The following is an 18,553-nucleotide window of genomic DNA, read 5'->3' as shown; positions in this document are numbered from 1 at the left end:
ACGTGGGAAGGCACAGGATGATCTCTGCTGGTCTTCTCTCCAGGTCTCTGGGTTCCAACAACTTTCTCTGGGGTGACTTCTTTCTGCATCTCCAAAGGGCTGGGCTCAGCTGTGAGTACTGAGATGAGGTATGCTGAGCTGCTTGGGCTGTGCTACATTGGGCTGTCTCATTTAAGCACCAGCCAATTAAGTCAAATGTCATTCACTGCAGCAGGCACACCTCCTAGCTGACTGCAGATGTAAATCAGCAGCGGATGAGGTTATAATTTGAGATAAAAGTCCCTCCCATTAGTATTGTGAAACAGCTGTGTATAACAAACAAAAGGAAACCTATTCAAGAAGAAAGAGTGAGAAGTCACTGGGATGAATTGTTTGCCGATAAGGTCAAGAGAAGATTGAGAAGAAGGAGAGTACCAATATAAAAGCCATCTGCACCACCCCTAAATGGCCTTTTGCTGCAGCATGTGAGGAGGCCATAAAATAAACACTTGTTTCCATGAGTCCGGCTGTTGTCTGTTGCTGGCGTTCGTTCTGCAGACTTGTGGGAAGGCCTTTAGGCACTGGAAAAGCACTTAGACTCTGGGGTCAAGCAGTCTGAATTTGAACCTCAGCTCCATAACATACTTGTTGTACTGCTTTGGGCAACTTTAACAGCTCTTACTGGAAAAGAAGATAAAATGGTATCGCCTAAAGGGGAGAGATAACAAAGCACAATATATTAGGTTGAATTACATGAAATTGCTTACATTTGACTCTTTCTCCATGCAAAAATGGCGATACATAATGGTTAGATTAGTATAGTGGTTCCCAAATTTGTGTGCACATTCACATCACCTCCAGATTTTTTAAAATTTCAAAACACAGATCACATTCCAGACCAATGATATCACAATTTCTGCAGGTGAACACCTTTCTAGGTGATTCTAAAGTACAGATAAGTTTGGAGACCATTGGCTGAGATATATCAAAGCACTCAATTAACATTAGCCACCTCTACTTTATCTATTAGCTATTGAGCACCTACTGCATTCCTACTACTCTGCACCGGGCCTGTCTCATGAGACCCAGTCACCTCCACAGCACCGCTCATCTCTTCTCCTTCTCCTCCGCAGTGTCCAGGCCCCGCAGCTCCCCAGATGACCTGAAGGTGCTGACTCGCAACGTGAACCGTCTGAACGAGAGCTTCCGGGACTTGCAGCTGCGGCTACTGCAGGCCCCGCTGCAGGCTGACCTGACGGAGCAGGTGTGGAAGGTGCAGGATGCGCTGCAGAACCAGTCGGACTCACTACAGGCGCTGGCGGGAGCGGTGCAGCGCCTGGAGGGCGTGCTGTGGGGGCTGCACGCACAGGCGGCCCAGACGGAGCAGGCCGTGGCCCTGCTGCGCGACCACACCCGCCAGCAGAGCGACGCGGCACAGCTGGAGCTCTACCAGCTGCAAGTGGAGAGCAACAGCAGCCAGCTGCTGCTGCGGCGCCACGCAGGCTTGCTGGACGGGCTGGCGCGCAGGGTAAGCCTCCTGGGCGAGGAGCTGGCCGACTTGGGCGGCTCACTGCGTGGTCTTAACCAGAGCTTGTCCTACGATGTGGCGCTTCACCACACGCGGCTGCAGGACCTGCAGGTGCTGGTGAGCAACGCCAGTGAGGACACACGCCGCATGCGGCTGGTGCACATGGGCATGGAGCTGCAGCTCAAGCAGGAGCTGGCTATGCTCAATGTTGTCACTGAGGACTTGCGCCTCAAGGACTGGGAGCACTCCATCGCGCTGAGGAACATCTCTCTTGCTCAAGGTACCCTACCGGCTAGCCCATAAGCCAGCCTTTCTCACCCCCCTGCAAGAGGGGATCTAGCCCTGGGCCCTTCCTTCTCTGGCTTTCCCCCGTGGCCCCTGGCCTTCCCCAAGGGCCCAGGAGTCTATAAGACAAGTGGTCTGGCTGTGGGGACCCATACCCCTTGTTTCAAGCTTTGTTCTACAGAACTCCTGGATTTTCTGCTCAAATGGCCCTGTGCCCACTTGCAAAGCCTACACAGCTCTCTTCTCTGGGTAAATCTTTCCTAGTGTAGCACACACACTCAGTGTGCCAAGGTGTGGCTAATGGGTGTGGCGGGGGAGAGATGGAGGGGTTGTACTCAGAGTTTGCTGGCTGCAGAGCCTAAGAATTTGGGGCTGGGAGGCACAGGGAAGAAGGGTCAGACTAGCAGGCTCAGGAGAGGAACAGAAATGGCTCCTCCAGCATAATCATGTTCCAATGGGTGGAACTCCAAGGAGTGAGAGAATTCCAAATTTGTACCTGGACTTCTGGGCTGTTGTGAAGTTTTACTCGTCCAGGTAGAAGAACATATTTAATTTGTTAGCTTGATTTATGACTCTTAAGTATAATGGCAAAAGTGTGTAGGTCTCCATTTGTTCTCTTGCCCTGGGCCCCACAAATGTTAGGGCGCATAGACCCACTTCCCTCACTTCCATTCCTAACAACCTGGTCCCCATAGCCCCTGTACTCCCATTCCTTCCTGCTGCAGTTTATTCTGGACGTCACTGCCAGGGGCATCTTTCTGATAGGCACCTTTCCCACAGTACTTCCCATTCAAAACCCATCAAGGACCCCAAGGACTGCCCAAGTCATTAAAACCTCTTTAGCCCAATAGTCAGCAGTAATGATAATACCATTTGGGGCACTTTCTGTGTGTCAGATACTGTAACAAATGTATTAGATATGATGTTTTTTAAAAATAATTCTGTGAGATAGTAGTGTTGCCCTCATTCTTTCGAAGAGTGCATTAAAATTAGGAAAGTTTAAATAATGTGTCCTCAGTGACAGGTCTAGGAAGCAGGACACCCAGGATTTGGACCCAGGCCTTTCTGCTTCCAAAGCTAGTATGCTTTTCATCACATGTGTTCCTAGTCTGTCTTTCCTGCCTTCTCTTCCACTGTTCCAGGGGTTGCAGACCGAATTGTCTATAGGACTAGTGGAGCAATGTGAAAATGTAAAGGGACCTAGGTGTCAGGGGTATGATTTGGGAGCAGCTACTACTCAGGACCAACTAATTTTTGCCAGGCTGGAATGTGGGCCCAGATTGACAAAGTCTTCTAATTTTTCAAGAGAAATCAGAAACATGGAGATTTATGGAAATTTCCCAATTGTTTATGGGCCAAACAGAATACATCTGAGAACTGTATATGGTCGATAGCTGGCCAGTTTGTAACCCTGACCCTCTGATCCATTGGATCTAGTGGGATACATCTTGTTGCCCTGGAAGCAAGTCACGCCATTTCCACTGTCATCGCTTTACTCAAGCTGTTCCTCCTAGTTGCAATGCCCTCCTCTTCTTCGTATCATCTATCCAAATCCCACTGATCCTTCAGGACCTAACTCAAACCCACCTCCTCCAAGAACTTCCCCTGACCTCTCTAGCTCACTGTGATCTCCTTCCTCTGAACTCCTACATTAATCAGGGTCAACAGTGGTAATGGTGGACCTTCCATTTGTATGGTACTTTGTAGTTTACAGCTTTCATGTTCATTATTTTGGGTTAAATTGGGTCTTCATGACATCCTCTGTGGTTGGCTTAAGGCAGGTTTTATTATTGAGGGAAGCATTCCTGCAGGGAAAAAAAAAACAGACTCAGACTATTTAGCTCACTCAGGGGCACACAACTAGTAACGATCTAATCCAGCTATGGGTTTTGTCTTATTAACTGCTTTTTTTGAGATATAATTCACATACCATAAAATGTGCCTGTTTTAAGTGTATAGTTAGTTCAATGGCCAAACCAGGACTTTTAATTCCAAACCCAGTGCTCATTCCACTACACCAGATTCTACTCTGATCTGTTCATCACTGTATCTCTCAGCAATGAGTGTTTATCAGACAACTGTTAATCTTGAAGTTAGGCAGTCAAAGGCTTCCCCAGGATAGCTTGGTTTTCTTGTCCTGGATCATTTGGGGCTTTCATATCTGAGAAATCAAAGGAAAGTAGATGGTAGAGTTTCTTCTTCAAATCCATGCCCTGGGACCTACCCTTGCCCCACCTTCCCTTTTTTTTGACCTTTCACATCTACAACAGTATGTTCAAGTGCTCATTAATAGCAGCTACACTGAATCATGACCTACTATGAATCAGGCATATTGTCAACATTAATCCTCTAAATAGACATCAAAGACTACTAATCCTTACAACCGTTAAAAAAGATGTTACTGTCCCCATTTTATAGATGCATAGTCTGAAGCACAAAAAATTATATGACTTCCCCCATTATTTCTTTTGAGGTTGACAAGTGGCTAAGCCAAGATCCAAAAGGGTGTCTGTCTGGCTCAGATGCCCATGTTCTTATCACTGCCCATGCTGCTTCCCAGGGTGGAGAAGTACCAGCTACAAGCAAGTGGCAAAAAGAGATGAGACCATGGTCTCTTGAACTCCATTCTTTTATTGGGGGTCAGTCCCTCCCAGGCTCTATCCCTTTCCTTCCTCTTCCAGTCAACAGACATCACAAGATAAGATTTTTGATCACTGTGTTTTCTGCTAATGTGTCCTACTGGGCCTCACTGAACTTTTTTTACCTGGATCTTTAATTTCTAAGTCCACTCTTCTTAGATCTGGGTACCAGTTTACCAGGGTTCTTATAGTGAAATTTTCCAAGTAATCTTTCTTTGCTCTTAAACTGAGTTTCTCACTCATTTCCCTTGAACTGAAAGTTTTGCCTCAGTCTTGCCTCCAGAGCTTCCATTCTTTAAGGTTTAGTTCCTGGATAAGCTCCTGGCTTTTCAGTTGACCACCATTCAGACCCTCTGACTTCCAGAATCACTACTGCAACTGGGTTCTTCCTTTCCTACCTCCTTTTCTCTCAGTTGCCTGGTCCTCGATTAGTATTATTAAAGAAATTCCTGATTAACATATCTGAATGCAATTACCATTTGAGACAAAACTTTACCCTGGCTTTACCAGATAAGCTTCCATACATTTGCATACTGCTGTTTGGAGAGAGCTTTCTGCCTTAGCTTTGTCCAATTCCTCTCTTAAAGTCTTGAAACACACACTTAGGCTCGCTCACTCACTCACTCACTCAACACCATTTTCTCTTTCCTGGCTCAGAATATACAAGTACTCAACTATGTATATTTTTCAAATATGAGCTTATTTATATTATTCTTGAGTATGATCCCAAAATGGTTTTAATTCTTTCACTTTGTTATACAGTTTTCTATAAGTTTTGTCTCCAGTGAGCCTTTTGTATACATCCACAGAGGTGTTTTCTGTTTTCAGCAGCAATCAAATGGCTTTGAAAGATAATCAGAGAAGGGAAGCATACCAGGAGTGGGGAAGGCGTGTAGACAGAACTCTCCAGCTATATTCAAATATCTCTGTTTGCAAGAATGAAAGTGTTATAGGATCAGAATTTTAGAGCAGTAATAGATCTCTGAAATCAGCTAGTCCAGTTTTCCTGTTTTGCAGTTGAGGAACTAGAGGTCCAAACAGGAGAACTGACTTTCCCAAGTCAAATGTCTAGTCAGTGGCACAGCTGAAAGTAGAAAATACATATGTTAATGCATAAAAACAATTTTTCAAACCACATTTATCTGTGGACTGCATTTTTTGAGAAAAAAATTCATAGAGTAGAGAAAGTCTGGTTCCACAAATATTTATAAAGGGATGGAGTAATAGAGTGGAGCTTTGGATTCCAGGCTCAAAAGTTTGGACTTTAACCTCTAGTTGATAGGAGCCCCTTGAAGATTTTTAAGCATCTCTCTGAATAGAGTGGCATGTCAAATAATGTTTCTACTAAGGATTGTGAAGCATGAATGGGCAGAGATCCCCTGAGTTTACTGTTTTGTGCTCTGTGATTTCCCCTTCCACATCTATGTCTTTTCTGGGAAGGGATTGGATCGTGCTGTGAAAATCCCACCCACCACCCCCTTTGCCCTTTGAGGCTCAGAGGAAAGCATACTGATCTTGGAGACAGTGTATCTTAGTATGCCAGACTGCTATGACAGATACTGTACAATGGGTGATTTTATTGGCTCACAGATTTAGAGGCTAAGAGTCCAAAATCAAGATGTCAGCAAAGCTATGCATCTTCCTGGGGTCGGTAACGTTTTGGCTATGGCAGTGCTCTGTCACATAGCCATGTCCTTGGTTTCCTCTTTTGTGGCTTTCTCTGGCTCATTGCTTCCAAATTTCTTCTGCTTATAAAGGGATCCAGTAATATAAATTAAGGCCCACCCTGATTCTGCTGGGCTATGCTCTAACTAATGGTATGCTTTCAAAGGGTCCTAGTTACAAATGGGTTCACACCCAGCAGGAACATGGATTAAGATTAAGGTATCACACCGCAGCAGGGGGCAGTCACTACAGCTTTTAGGGGCAGGAAGGTCTCCTCAGCTGAGAAATGGGGCTGCCAGTCCCTGCCCTGTCCTCATTCTCAGGGTTGTGGAGAGAATAACTTGAGTGATGGAAGTGAGGGAGCTCCCCAAGCTGTAAAGGTAATAAAGGAGACTGAAAGTTTGATAACACCAGTGATATCAGTGAAAGGGAAGCAGAGAGTCTGCTCTGGAGCAATTAATTGAGGGACTTGACCTTTATTAACTGCCCTGGGATTAGCATGGTTCCGTGGTTGGTGTTTACATTAAAATTGTGACACGATTCCACTGGCCTGAGGCCTGGTTCATCAGCTGTTATGATAATTTGCTCTTGGAGGGTCACCCCCCTGATTCCAGCACAGACAGATTCCCCTACCCCATCGCTTGTTCCAGGATCCCTGGAAAGAAAGCATTGCATTTTCCCATCCAGCTGGCTGGTCCCCAGAAAAACCCTGGTGTTTCTCCCAAATGCTCGGTCAGAAGATATTTCCAGCTGGACTGCCCCAGGCAGCCTAAGGCAAGGGCAAAACTGGCTAGGAGTAGTGGGTAGGGAGTGAACAGGACTGGTTGGTGGGTGGGCTCCGTGCAGGGCTCTGAGAGACCCTTTGGAGGAGGGAGATCAGGAAGGAGAAGCTGGCATACCGGCCAGCCAGGAAGCCATAGCGGAGGAGGCTCAGTAGCCGTTTTCACTGTTGATGGGAAATGGCCTGGCTTCAGAAAGTGCCACCCTGCTCTTCCTTGTTCTCGCCCATTTCCAGGCTGTGACCTGCTCAAGCAATGGAAAGGATGAGAAATGAGACAGTGTCAAAGCCAAGAAGTCAAAAAGCTCATCTGGGCACCACCGGTCCGCACTAGAGCACAGCAGCTTCCATCCTTGCCCTGAGTCATTCAGGCACAAGACTCTGGCCTGCAGACAGGCCTGTCCTCACAGCAGCCACAGTCCCAGGTGGGAGGCAGTGCCCCACAGGCAGGCAGAGGCTGGCAGGGCCAGGCTCAGGGAGGCGCCCAAGGAGGGGACAGGGTCCAGCAAGCTCCAGGTCTTCTTCCAGTGCCTGGATATGGGACTCTGTCAGCAGTGCCCTATGATATGAGCATCTGGGCAGGAAGGTGGGTTTCAGGGTCGAGGAGTACTCGGACCGAGCTCTGAGAAAAGAAAGGGTTTAACTGATGTCCAGGGACACCATGAAGAGAACATGTTGGCTGAAGTGAAGGAGAATTTGTATCAGGAAACATGAAGCAGTGAGTTTGCAGAAGAAGAGGCCAGATTGCAAATGAGCTGCAGGGATGTCTGGCAGAGCAGAGGGTGTGGCACATTGTACAGTGAGGGGCCTTTGGAGGCTCTGGGTTCATTGGATTGTTTTGATGTTTTGGAGAGATTAATCAGACAGCAAGGCACAGTGGGCTAGAGAGAGAGGCCAGAGACTAAGGAGGTCTTTATAAAGGCTGGAGCAAAGTAATAAGGCCCCTGACAAGGATGGCAGCAGTGAAGAAGGAGGTAGAGAGAGGCCTGCTAAGCGAACTGCAGTCTGACCTCTTTGAATAACAGGGCTTGTATATGTGTGGTTGTGGTGGGGAAAGGAAGATGGTCAAAGGAAAGAAAGGAGTCAAAGAAGGCCTGAGACTTCTCCTGGAATTCTGAGGAAATAATAGTGCTGTTGCACATTATGAAAAGTCAGATCCCAAGAGTGTGTTTCCCATGGGCAGCAATGATTTTGAGAAGTGCTTGGTCCTTGAGAGCCAGTCATCCGGGTCCTGTAAGTCTCAGGTTGGCCAAAATTTTAGGCTCTTCTGAATCTGCTGGGACAACACTGCCTATGGATCTGATGGAGGCTTGGAGATCAGCATCCCTCTTTCTTGTCCACTCCAACTTCTCTCCATTTGCTCTCTAGTAAAGACCCTCACAAACCACATATTTGTGTTTTAGACCTACTTCTCCCTGGATGAACAATTCAAGCTTGGCAAAATACTTTCAGATGCATCTTAGAATAAATATAACCAGTAATCTTATAATATTTATGATGAAATATTATGACAAGTGGGCTACCAATGGGTCAGGGATCGCCTTACCATCCAAAGACCACAAAACCTTTTTCTATTACATTACTTAATCCATTTACTCATTACAATTGCATGAGAAGAACTGTTATCCACGTTTTATAGAACCAGGACCTAAACCAAGAAGCTCCGTACCCATATTCAACCCCACCCCCAAATTATCTTTGCCACCCTGATGCCCCAGGACTTTAAGTTCCACTGTGAGAGGAACTGTGAGAGCTCTCCCAATGTGCGGCATTCTCCCTTTGTGAGTTACTTCTGGGAGAACCCATACATTGAGCCATACCCTCATCAGAGGGAAGGAGAGGTACATTACATCCATGAACAGCTCAGTGCCTGGAGTACTGGGCACTGGATGGCCGGGGCGGGGCAGGGGACACTCTAGATGAGGGAGATAAAAGTGAGGAAGGGATAGGGATTTCCAGTGAGTAGGTCTAGCCAGCAGTCAAGCTCTTTGGAGTGCAGTCATAAGGCACCTTTCTCAGTTACCTTTTCTGCAGCCTCAACACGGTGGGCCAGTTGCAGGAATGGAAGTTGTGAAGCTCATTGGTTTCTTAATTATGCCTTTCATTTGTGATAAAATCTTAGACATGTCCCCGATATCTTCTGTGGCTCAATTCTCTCATCAGAAAACTGGGAGAAATGTGACCAGTCTTACTTTACTTTTCTTGCAGAAAAGAGAAAGATGGCTACAAAACAGAGTCCTCCTTAAATGATCTGTGTAACTTTTGAATTTTTAAATTGTTGATGATTTTCCTCCTATGCACGTGCCATGGAATTATTAACAGCTGTCAACTTTGATTAGGGTTTGAGGATAGTGCCAGCTCTCAGAATGTATCAGTACATCTTGATCTTGGCTGCATAGTTGTTTTGTGTGTATTAACAGCCTCTCATCTCATAGCGTCATTCATTTATCAAATATTTATTGTGCAAGACATTACTGCTGTGCTGTGAGGTACAGTTTGGGAATTTTTCTTGTTCCTTCCTCTCTCAAAAAGCAGCTTGGAATCAGGAGTTAAGAACTTGGACTCTGGTTCTTCACGACAGACATAGAAATATAAAGGTGTAATCCTTGTCTCAGGGAGCTAGCAATTTTGTTAAGAAAGAGAGTGCACATATACCTGTAGGACAAGGCAGTGTGAGATAAATATCAAATGGCACAATGACCTGAGTTCAAGCAGGTTGCATACACTTTAAACAGGAGTAATTGGCCAGAGATGGTTTCACCAGGAGAGTGGCAATGAGCAGGCACTGGGGGTGGGCAGTGGTAAGAGGTTATCAGGGCAGGCTCCCAGTGACCCTAGCCTGGGAACAGCAGGCACAGCGGCATGGTGGCAGGAAGGTACAATGAAACAGCAATATGCCTAACGTTGGGTGCAGCAGAGCGAACGCAGGCCAGACACACCTGGTTGAAGTCATTGGTCCTTCACTTACTAGCAAGCTGTGACCTCAGAAAAGCTACTTCAACACCTGGGTTGTTGTGGGGACTAAATAAACCACATATGCCACAGAAGATAGTCCTACTCAGCAGCAAATAGAAAGCATTCAGGTGTTCCAGCCAGCAGTAAGAGTGTTATCCTGGCCTCTTCCCTTTCCTTTATCCATGAATAGCTGAGTTCCATCTCTTCTACTTTCTAAACAGCTTTTGAATGGGTTACTTACTTCCCTTCTGACCCACCACTTCCCTAATGCAGAGCCTCATCATCTCTTACCTCCTCGGTCTTCCTGCCTCTGGTCTCCCTCCTATTCCAATCCATTTCCCACCTTGCAGCCAGAGCTATCTTTCTTATGTGCAAACCTGAGACAAAGACTACACCTTCTTCTCCCAGGCCCTTCCTGTGTCCTGTAGTGTTCTCAGAGCAAAGCATAACACTTAGACCTGGCCTCTGGGATACTCTATTTCCTCCTCCAGTGGACCCCTAGCTTCTTAGTCCATTGTGTCCTACGCATCTCTTTCTTACTGTTAAGCCATATAGGGACTTTCTCTCTTCCTGGAACTCTCCCTTTCACTCCCCTCCTCTCCCTCTACTTGCCTACCTCCTGTTCATCTGTGAGATTTGAGTTTGGATATTACTTCTTCCAGGAAGCCTTCCTTAATCTCCCCAAGACTGGCTGAGGTGGCAGCTTATGTGCTTCCTCTATAGAAAGGGGATTTTTGTTCCTCAGCAGACCTTCTTTGCAGAAAGCAGTCTTCTAACCTGGATGTTATTTATAACCCTTTCAGGACCACCAGGACCCAAAGGTGATCAGGGGGATGAAGGAAAGGAAGGCGATCCTGGAATTCCTGGATTACCTGGACTTCGAGGTAATGGAGATGCCCTTGGAAGAGACCTAGGCATACCAGGAATGAGATGAGCCCCAAATCCATCACTTACTCTCTACTTTCTCATGGTCAATGATGGATCTCCTTGGAAGAATACTTAACACAATTTCAAATTCCCTGTTCTGTTAAGATGCTAATAGATGGTTGGTGTAACAACAAGATGGAGCAAATACCTTTTCATAGAAAGTGCAAGGATCTGAAAGAAAAGGGCACATGAGAGGTCCACACATCACTGAAGACACTTCCCAACACTGAGGTCAGAGTCTTTGTGACCAGGACCTTCAGAAGGAATTGGAGGTGTTCTGCGGTGCAGACCAACCCCTCAAGTATGTTTTACCCCTGTCAATGTTTTCCTGAATCACTGGCACCTGACACCTCCTCCACTACTCATGAAACTTCCCAGATTGATGGTTGGACCATGAACTTCCACCTGTATTAGTCAGGGTTCTCCAGAGAAACAGAATCAGCAGGATGTGTGTGTGTGTGTGTGTGTGTGTGTGTGTGTGTGTGTGTGTGTGTGTGTGTGTGGAAAGAGATTCACTATATAACTCTACAGGGTAGGCTGCAAGCTGGAAACTCCAATAAAGGTGATGTTGAGGTCTTTAGTCCAAATTCCCCAGGTGAAGCTGACTTGCTGGAAATTCCAGGAAGAACCAATGCTGAAGTTGAAGTAGAATATCGTCTTCTGATCTCTGAAACACTCAGTTCTGGCTTTTAAGATCCTCTACTGATTGGATGGTGAAAGACCCCACATTACTGAAGACAATCTCCTTTGTTGATTGTACATGTAATCAACTAATTATATATGCAAATCCCTTCTGCCAAATACCCTCACAAGAGGGTACCTTAAGAAGAGGACAGGCTCTTTCTTGACCAAATAATTAAGTAGTAATTGTCATCCTAGCCAAGTTGACACGTGAAGTTAACTATGAATGGAAGGATGCATATTCATTACCCATCCTCCCATTTCCCATCCTGCTATACACAGTGAGAGCCTTGAAAATCTGGGGTTTGGTAGGGGATCTTTTTGGCCTTTTGAAAAGTATATTCTTAAGTTCATTAGTTCAGGAGTTCATGTTCAATTATTCTACCAAACTTCTCATCCCAGCCCGTCCATTCTGGAGCTTCTTCTATGAGCAACATTCTTCTAAGAGATTGTAGAGTATTCTAAATGATGGAAGGAGGGGAAGAGTTTGGGGTGGGGGTGGTTATTTATTTTAGTAATTATACCTCCAAACCATCCCCATTATAAATCTCTAAGGAGTTGCAAATATAGGAGAGGAGGCAGAGGCTGGCAGAGGGAGAGCAACAGTCTGTCTTCCACTCCTGACCTCCGCTTTTCAGGTCAGCTCCCTAATATCAAAATTGGGGATGCCCAGTGACTCACAAGGCTCTGGAACCCCTCTTTCTGACTTGATGAATAATAGGGACGAGGCACCATGGGCAGAGCCGGCATTAGATTCTGAGTGTTGTGGTCACACGGCCTTTGAACTCTGGGAACAAATACATCTGTGTTAATAAAAAAGGAAATTCAATCATCCCTTCTCCGAAGTCCTCTCACCCTCTTGGGACCACCCTGTTCTTTTCCAGCCATTTGAATTTAGCTTTGGAGAAATCATTACTAATAGGCCAGTTTTCTTCCTGTCACAGAAAAAGCCCAAAGAAAACTAACTAACATTCTAAACAGAGAAGAACAATCACTTAAGGGTATTCTGCTTTGCAAAGATAACTGTGGGCTTAGGCCAGGCCTCTTGGAGACCCAGAGCTTCACTTGGTGAAACCGTTTGTTGATTCTGGCTCTCCAGTGATGCAATGTAGTGGTGAAATGCAGGCCAGTGGCCAGGAGGCCTCGTGGCTGGAGCCCCGGGGCCAGGGCCAGCAGCAGGCCATCCATTCCCTTCGCTGACCTTGCTAACTCCCTCCCTGCTCCTCAGCCTCCAGTCCCCTTTGCTTTACCTCCCTGTTTTTATGATAAAGTCATGAAGGCAAGAAACCTTTTTGATTTTTTCTTAAATAGGAAGCGGAGCTATTTACGTCTACTTCCTACTCCCTAATGACACCTCCCCCCACTGAATACCAGTAAGCCCGTTCCATTCATCATGAGATGAAACACAGAAACCATGAGCTTTTAGTTCAAGAAGTCCAGGGCTCAGTTCCTGCCCCCAACACTCTTTGCTGTGTGACCTTGGGCAAATTATTTAATCTCTCTGTGTCTAAATTACTTCATCTGTAAAGTAGCACAGATGAAATAATACTCATCTAAAACTGTGTTGCCAGGATTAAATGAGATAATTTATGAAAAGTATCCAGAACAGTGTCTGGCATATAGGAAGTGCTCAAAAACTGCTTGGCAAGTCAAAATCTCCAAAGGAGCTATGAGTGAAGGGACATGTCCAAAATGGGGTTGGCCCCATCTCCTTCACTCACTACAGAGTTGAATCTTTCAGGGGGAGGGGACTGAGTCTAATTGGATAAAAGGTACTGATGGTTAAAGGTTTGAGCTGCCCTTTTTGACACTGCTTTCACAGTATCTTTAACTTAGAACTGACTGAAGAATCAGAAGCAGAGGTTACGGCGGGATCCATGGTTGAGGTTAACTGTTGAACTGAACAGTGGCCTTTAGGGGCCCTTCTAGTGCTGAGTCTGTGGTTCCATCATTTGTCTCTTTTCTCCCCAGGTCTGCCAGGAGAGAGAGGCACCCCAGGACTGCCTGGTCCAAAGGGCGATGATGGGAAGCTGGGAGCCACAGGGCCGATGGGCATGAGAGGGTTCAAAGGTAATAATGAATCTCAGGTGGACCAACAGAGCCTTGCTCGTGAGCATCCCCTCGGAAGCAGCATGAACACCGGAGTGAGTGGAACTGGGTTCTGATTCTAGCTCTGCCACTGACTAGCTGAGAGACCTTAGGCAAGTCACTTAACCTCGTTAAGCATCAGTTTCTTCATCTAAAAACTAGAAGTCCTCATGATCCTTACCATATTTCACAGGGCTAGCATGAGGATTAAATTATGTATGCTTTGTAAACTCTAAAGTACTGTCCAAATGCAAGGCTTCATTATCACCGGTTGCACCAGTGATAGAACCAGAAAAGCCAGGAAAAAGGGCCTGCAAGAGAAACTCTACCAGCAGATCTCTATGCTGCAGACCCAGTACAGCCCCCCTTCTCTCCAGTAGTGCCATATTCTTAAACTTCTATAGTATTTTCCCCACTCCTCAATCCCCCAAGATATTTTGAACTTCAGTTCTCAAGTGTACAGTACCAACAGTATTTCTTCTGATATTTTTCTTCTCGTTGACATATCACTTCCTTATCTTTAGTTCCCTCTTTCATTTTTTAAGGGAACCAAATTTATAGTCAGTCCCTCTCTTTTCATAATCCTTTTGAGAGTGTCCAGCCTCCTACCATAATTTCAGAAGATGGTGAGTTCTGAAGCTCTTTTCCTGAGCTCCCCCTCCTCACTTGTTAAAATGAAAACTAAGAAAAAACGATTGTTAATTATTCCAACTGCATGTCTAGGTTGGTCTCTTGATCTTGGGTCACTAGGAAATTATATTCTACATTCTGGTTAGTTATTAAACAGGCTGAGGTTTTCCCTTCTTTTATGAACCATTTTTTTTTAATTGACTTTAAAGCAGATTATAAAAGCAGTATATGCTTATTGGGAAAAAAATAATGCAGAAGTGTGTTAAAGTAAAAAAGTAAGAACCCCTTTCCTTCATTCCTTCATTCCCCTCAGTTCTTACTCTTTTGAGTAACCATTGTATACACTTTGGAGTATATTCTGCAAGATCTCTTTCTAAGCATATGTATGCATACACCTATACACGTGTATACATACATAGTTGCCTTTATTTGTTTGTTTGTATGTTTCAAGAGTTGGACAAACTTAATAGTCTCCCCTGTTACTTGCTGACTTACTTTTCACTTGACAATATGTCATGGGCTTTTGATTTGCAGTTATCTTCCTGGAGGTTCTTGAAATAAAATTCCCTGATCATCTTAATTTCCATTAAGTGATGTCAGGACTTCTTTGTAGAGTGAGTTACTGGCCAGGAAAAGAGGTCTGTTCTTTAAACCATCTCCTAGGAAGGAAATTCCACAATTCCCTGGGAAACTCTGCTTCATGTTTTACAGCCTCCAACGCAGGAAGATCTGTCTGACATATAACCTGTCTCTTACCCTATGTAACCAAAACCCTTGGTTTCCCATACCCCTGCCCCTACCCATGCTTGTTAGAACAAACTTAAATGCAGACTTGTAAAACTTAACTATTTAATAGGAATATCTTTGCTTTTCCTTCTCCTAGTTGAATGCCGCGTACTCTTTTATTCTGTGATTGTAGGTGTTGCTCTTCGAGGCCTTAATTAGGAGGGAATTAAATTTTCTCAGCTGGGCTCCTCCTCTCCCAGGAGACCAGGGTAGGCAGCACAGTTGGGTATGCCTTTATTTTCCCTGCTATACTCTGTCCTCCAGTTGCTGCCGACTCTTGCCTGGGCGGTTTCTCAGGTCTTGGGTTAATAGATCTCTTGCAGATAACATTTTATTTACAAATACGGTTTGTTTTCATCTCTAATGCCGATTTTCCAATTCTCTTTCAGGTGACCGAGGCCCAAAAGGAGAGAAAGGAGAGAAAGGAGAGAGAGCCGGGGATGCTGGTGAGGAAATTCTTTTGGCATCACTATATACTGTGCCAGCAAAGGTGTGGCTGTTCCCAAATGGCCCCATGGTTCCTGAGACTGTAGGGGGCCATGGGCCAAGACTCAAATGTCCTGGAAGCCCCCCACCTACTTCAGGGCTCCATGGGTCCCACAGGGGATACTGATAGCCTCCAGGAGCCCAGGGTATGTTTCCAGCGGTGGTTGCATGGATGGGTCTGGAGGCAGACTGCCTGGCTCCCTCCCAAGTGTCTCACTGCCTAGCTATATCACATCTGTGTGTCAGTTTTGTCATCTATAAAATGGGTATAATAAGGATTCCTACATCACAGGATCATTGTGGTCATTAAATCCATGTAAAGTATCTATCATAGTGCCTTGGTTATCCAGGGTCCTTGGTTAGTGCTTGATAAGTGTTAATTATTATTCCTCATAATGCCCAATTCAGGTATGCTTCCCAAAATTATTGGAGATGCATGCTAAAATTCAGTTACTTGAGTTGTTAAAATGCACTACTTTCCTGGGTACCATCAACCGAGAAATAGCAAACTAAGCTGCAAAGCAACAAAAGATGTTTATTTGGGGGTCTTAGAATTGCAATTTGGGGAACACAGATTTGGATAGCAATTCAGTTTGTCTCCCCAGTTGGAGTAGTTGGGCAAGGGTACTTAAGGGGGAAAAGAGGAAAAAAAAGATAAGTTTGAGGAGATGGTTATGTTTTGTTTTTCCAAAAAGGGAGGTATTTTCTAAGTTTTTAGATTTCACTTACAATGGTGCTTTCAGGAATAGCATAAGAGCTTGCTGTATGCATAGCTCTCCAGCTCCATTTTGAGCATTTAAGATCTAAGTTACTCCATTTTGTAAAGGGTAGAGGGAAAGAGTTGAAAGACCTGCAGTAAGACTTGTACCACTGTTTTCCTCCTTTGCCATTGATGAGCAGGGAGGCTAAAGATCTCATTATTTGGCAGACAGCAAGAGTAAGTAGGGGCATATTTCTGACAAGGGTCCTTTCCAAAATATTTATAAGGTAAGCCAACTTATCTAGTTATGTGACTCTTTTTTAGAATTTTTTTTCCCCAAAGGGCAATATAGAGACTCGGACAGATTGCCAAAAAATAATGAATATATTCTCCGAGCCAAGTTTCCAAATTAAAAACAAAAACAAACAAACAAAACACACACACACACACACCAGCATATAGTATTTGTTGGGCTCTGAAATGCTGCCATTATGACTGAGAGCATAAGCAGGTTACCCCCTCCTGGGGCACCTAAGTTCCAGTCTAGGTTCTCCTTCAGAAACTCAGGGACAAATGCCACTGGAGGTTCACAAGTTGGACTCAAACTGGTGGTTTTCCTAAGGGTAATCGTCCTTGATTTCAGTAGGTCCTTAAGATGATAGTTTCCTCCCGTTTAGCTTAGAGCTTGGGAAGGGTAGGGGTAAGCAGCAAGAGAGGGACAGAGGGGAATTCCTACTTCCTCTGCCCTTCCCTTCCTTAGGACAGTGATTAGAAGGTTCAAATAAGAAGAATGTATATGATAGCACTTTGTGAACTCTAAAATGAGGGAAGTACATGAAGAAAACCAAGGGTCGCACCTTCACTATACCCTGGACTCTCCCCATGCCCACCTCCCCTTAGATGTTGTAATCCACAAAGCAATTTAGGTCCTTCACAATTTTTCTTGCATTATCTGGGATACCTTTCAAGGGCTTCACTGGAAATGTGCCAACTAGATGAGGAGATCTGGTAGACCCTGCCGGGAGCACAAAGAGTTTTGAAGGCAAAGGAACCCCAGAGCCTGGATATTATTGATGACATCTGTAGCAGATATGTCACATTTATAATAGGTTGAAAACTATATGTTGCCCTGGAGGTGCTGCTTTCTCCTCCTCTACTTGTTGACTGGTTTCTGACAGAATGCTGCCAAGGTAGCTAAGAAGCATGGTAACATTTATCTCTTCAAAATAAATTCTGATGAGGGTGAGGAGGAAGGGAAGAACTGTAGAAAGACGACCTTTGAAAGGGAGATTAGAAACACTGCCCACATACCAGAGGGGTTCTTGTTAGGGATCCTTTGGTACATTCTTTCAGCTAACTGGAGAGGAGGAGCTGCCAAAGGACCGACCAGAGGAGAAAGGCAGTCGTTGTTGGTGAGAGTCACCATTAACATGAAAGAGGCTATCTTCACTCTTCACTTTGCTTCTGTGGGTGCAGCTGGCTGGGCTCTGCACATGGATTGATATCTGAGGCCTGGGGAGATCAATCACAGTGGGAGCTGAAGCCACAACAGTGCAGTCTCCCTCAGGGATGGGTGGGGACCAGTGGGGCAAGGACGCCTAATCCGCTTGGCCCAGGAGCCTATTGGCTGTACACCAAGAGACTGATGTCAGTGTCAGATGGGCCATTCCTTGGGAACTGACGCTTCCTTTCCTGCCCTGAAGAGGTTGTACCTTCACTGGAGCCCTCAGACAACAGCCCTTGCCCAAAGCTCTCTTTTCCTTCTGCCCCCTGACAAGATGTACAAAATACCTCCATGGTGATGGAACTGGAAGGTGAGCTGGCTCAATGAAGATAGCACCATTGATGGGAGGCTTTACGCAACATGAGAAAGAACCTGGGATAGATATAGGAATTGCTGAGCAACAAAACTAGAAGGTCATCCAGCCTTCTCCTTATTTTCAGAGGCCCAGAGAGGAGAAATGACTTTCCTAAATCATTACGAAGGGGTCGAGCTGAAACTAAAACCTGAGCCTCTTCTGATGGCTCAAATTCTGATATGAGAACTTAGGTCGTGGTCTTGTACCTGGTCTTCCACAGCCCCTTTGCATTGCTTCTCTGCAGTTCCTTTAAACCCCTAGTGACTGGCCGAAGGGTAACTTCAGAAATGGGTGAAGAGATTCAGTTCTGAGGTCTAGCTTCCCACGGCCTCCACCCCCTTGCCTGCTTCTGGCCAAGCCCATGCCAAACTAAATTCAGACTCCTGGTTATGTTTCCAAGGAGTTCCAGTTCCAAAGGCGTTAACTGTATCCCTGAGACCCAAGCTATGAGAGGGAGCCACAGATCATCTTTCATAAAAGTGCGGAAATTTTGATGAACACTGAGCGACCATTTCTGGTGGTTTCTTAGTCATTGCCTGGGGCAACGGCAGCCCCACCATGGGATTT

The 18,553-nt window shown here is 45.4% G+C and overlaps 1 protein-coding gene across 2 annotated transcripts in view; it reads left to right on the top strand.

Moving 5' to 3' along the window:
- Positions 1-18,553, top strand: part of SCARA5 (scavenger receptor class A member 5) — a 132,301-nt gene that overhangs the window by 87,490 nt on the left and 26,258 nt on the right. For both annotated transcript variants that reach the window (XM_077152879.1, XM_077152878.1), the window contains exons 4-7: positions 1,113-1,787; positions 10,633-10,713; positions 13,409-13,507; positions 15,331-15,387. In XM_077152879.1, the coding sequence (XP_077008994.1) occupies positions 1,113-1,787; positions 10,633-10,713; positions 13,409-13,507; positions 15,331-15,387 (912 nt within the window). The remainder of the gene's footprint in view (positions 1-1,112; positions 1,788-10,632; positions 10,714-13,408; positions 13,508-15,330; positions 15,388-18,553) is intronic.

This window comes from Tamandua tetradactyla, chromosome 3 (genome assembly GCF_023851605.1).
Source record: "Tamandua tetradactyla isolate mTamTet1 chromosome 3, mTamTet1.pri, whole genome shotgun sequence".
Lineage (NCBI taxonomy): Eukaryota > Metazoa > Chordata > Mammalia > Pilosa > Myrmecophagidae > Tamandua > Tamandua tetradactyla.
Note: the sequence above shows the minus strand (reverse complement) of the source record. Positions and strands in the feature narration are given on the sequence as shown.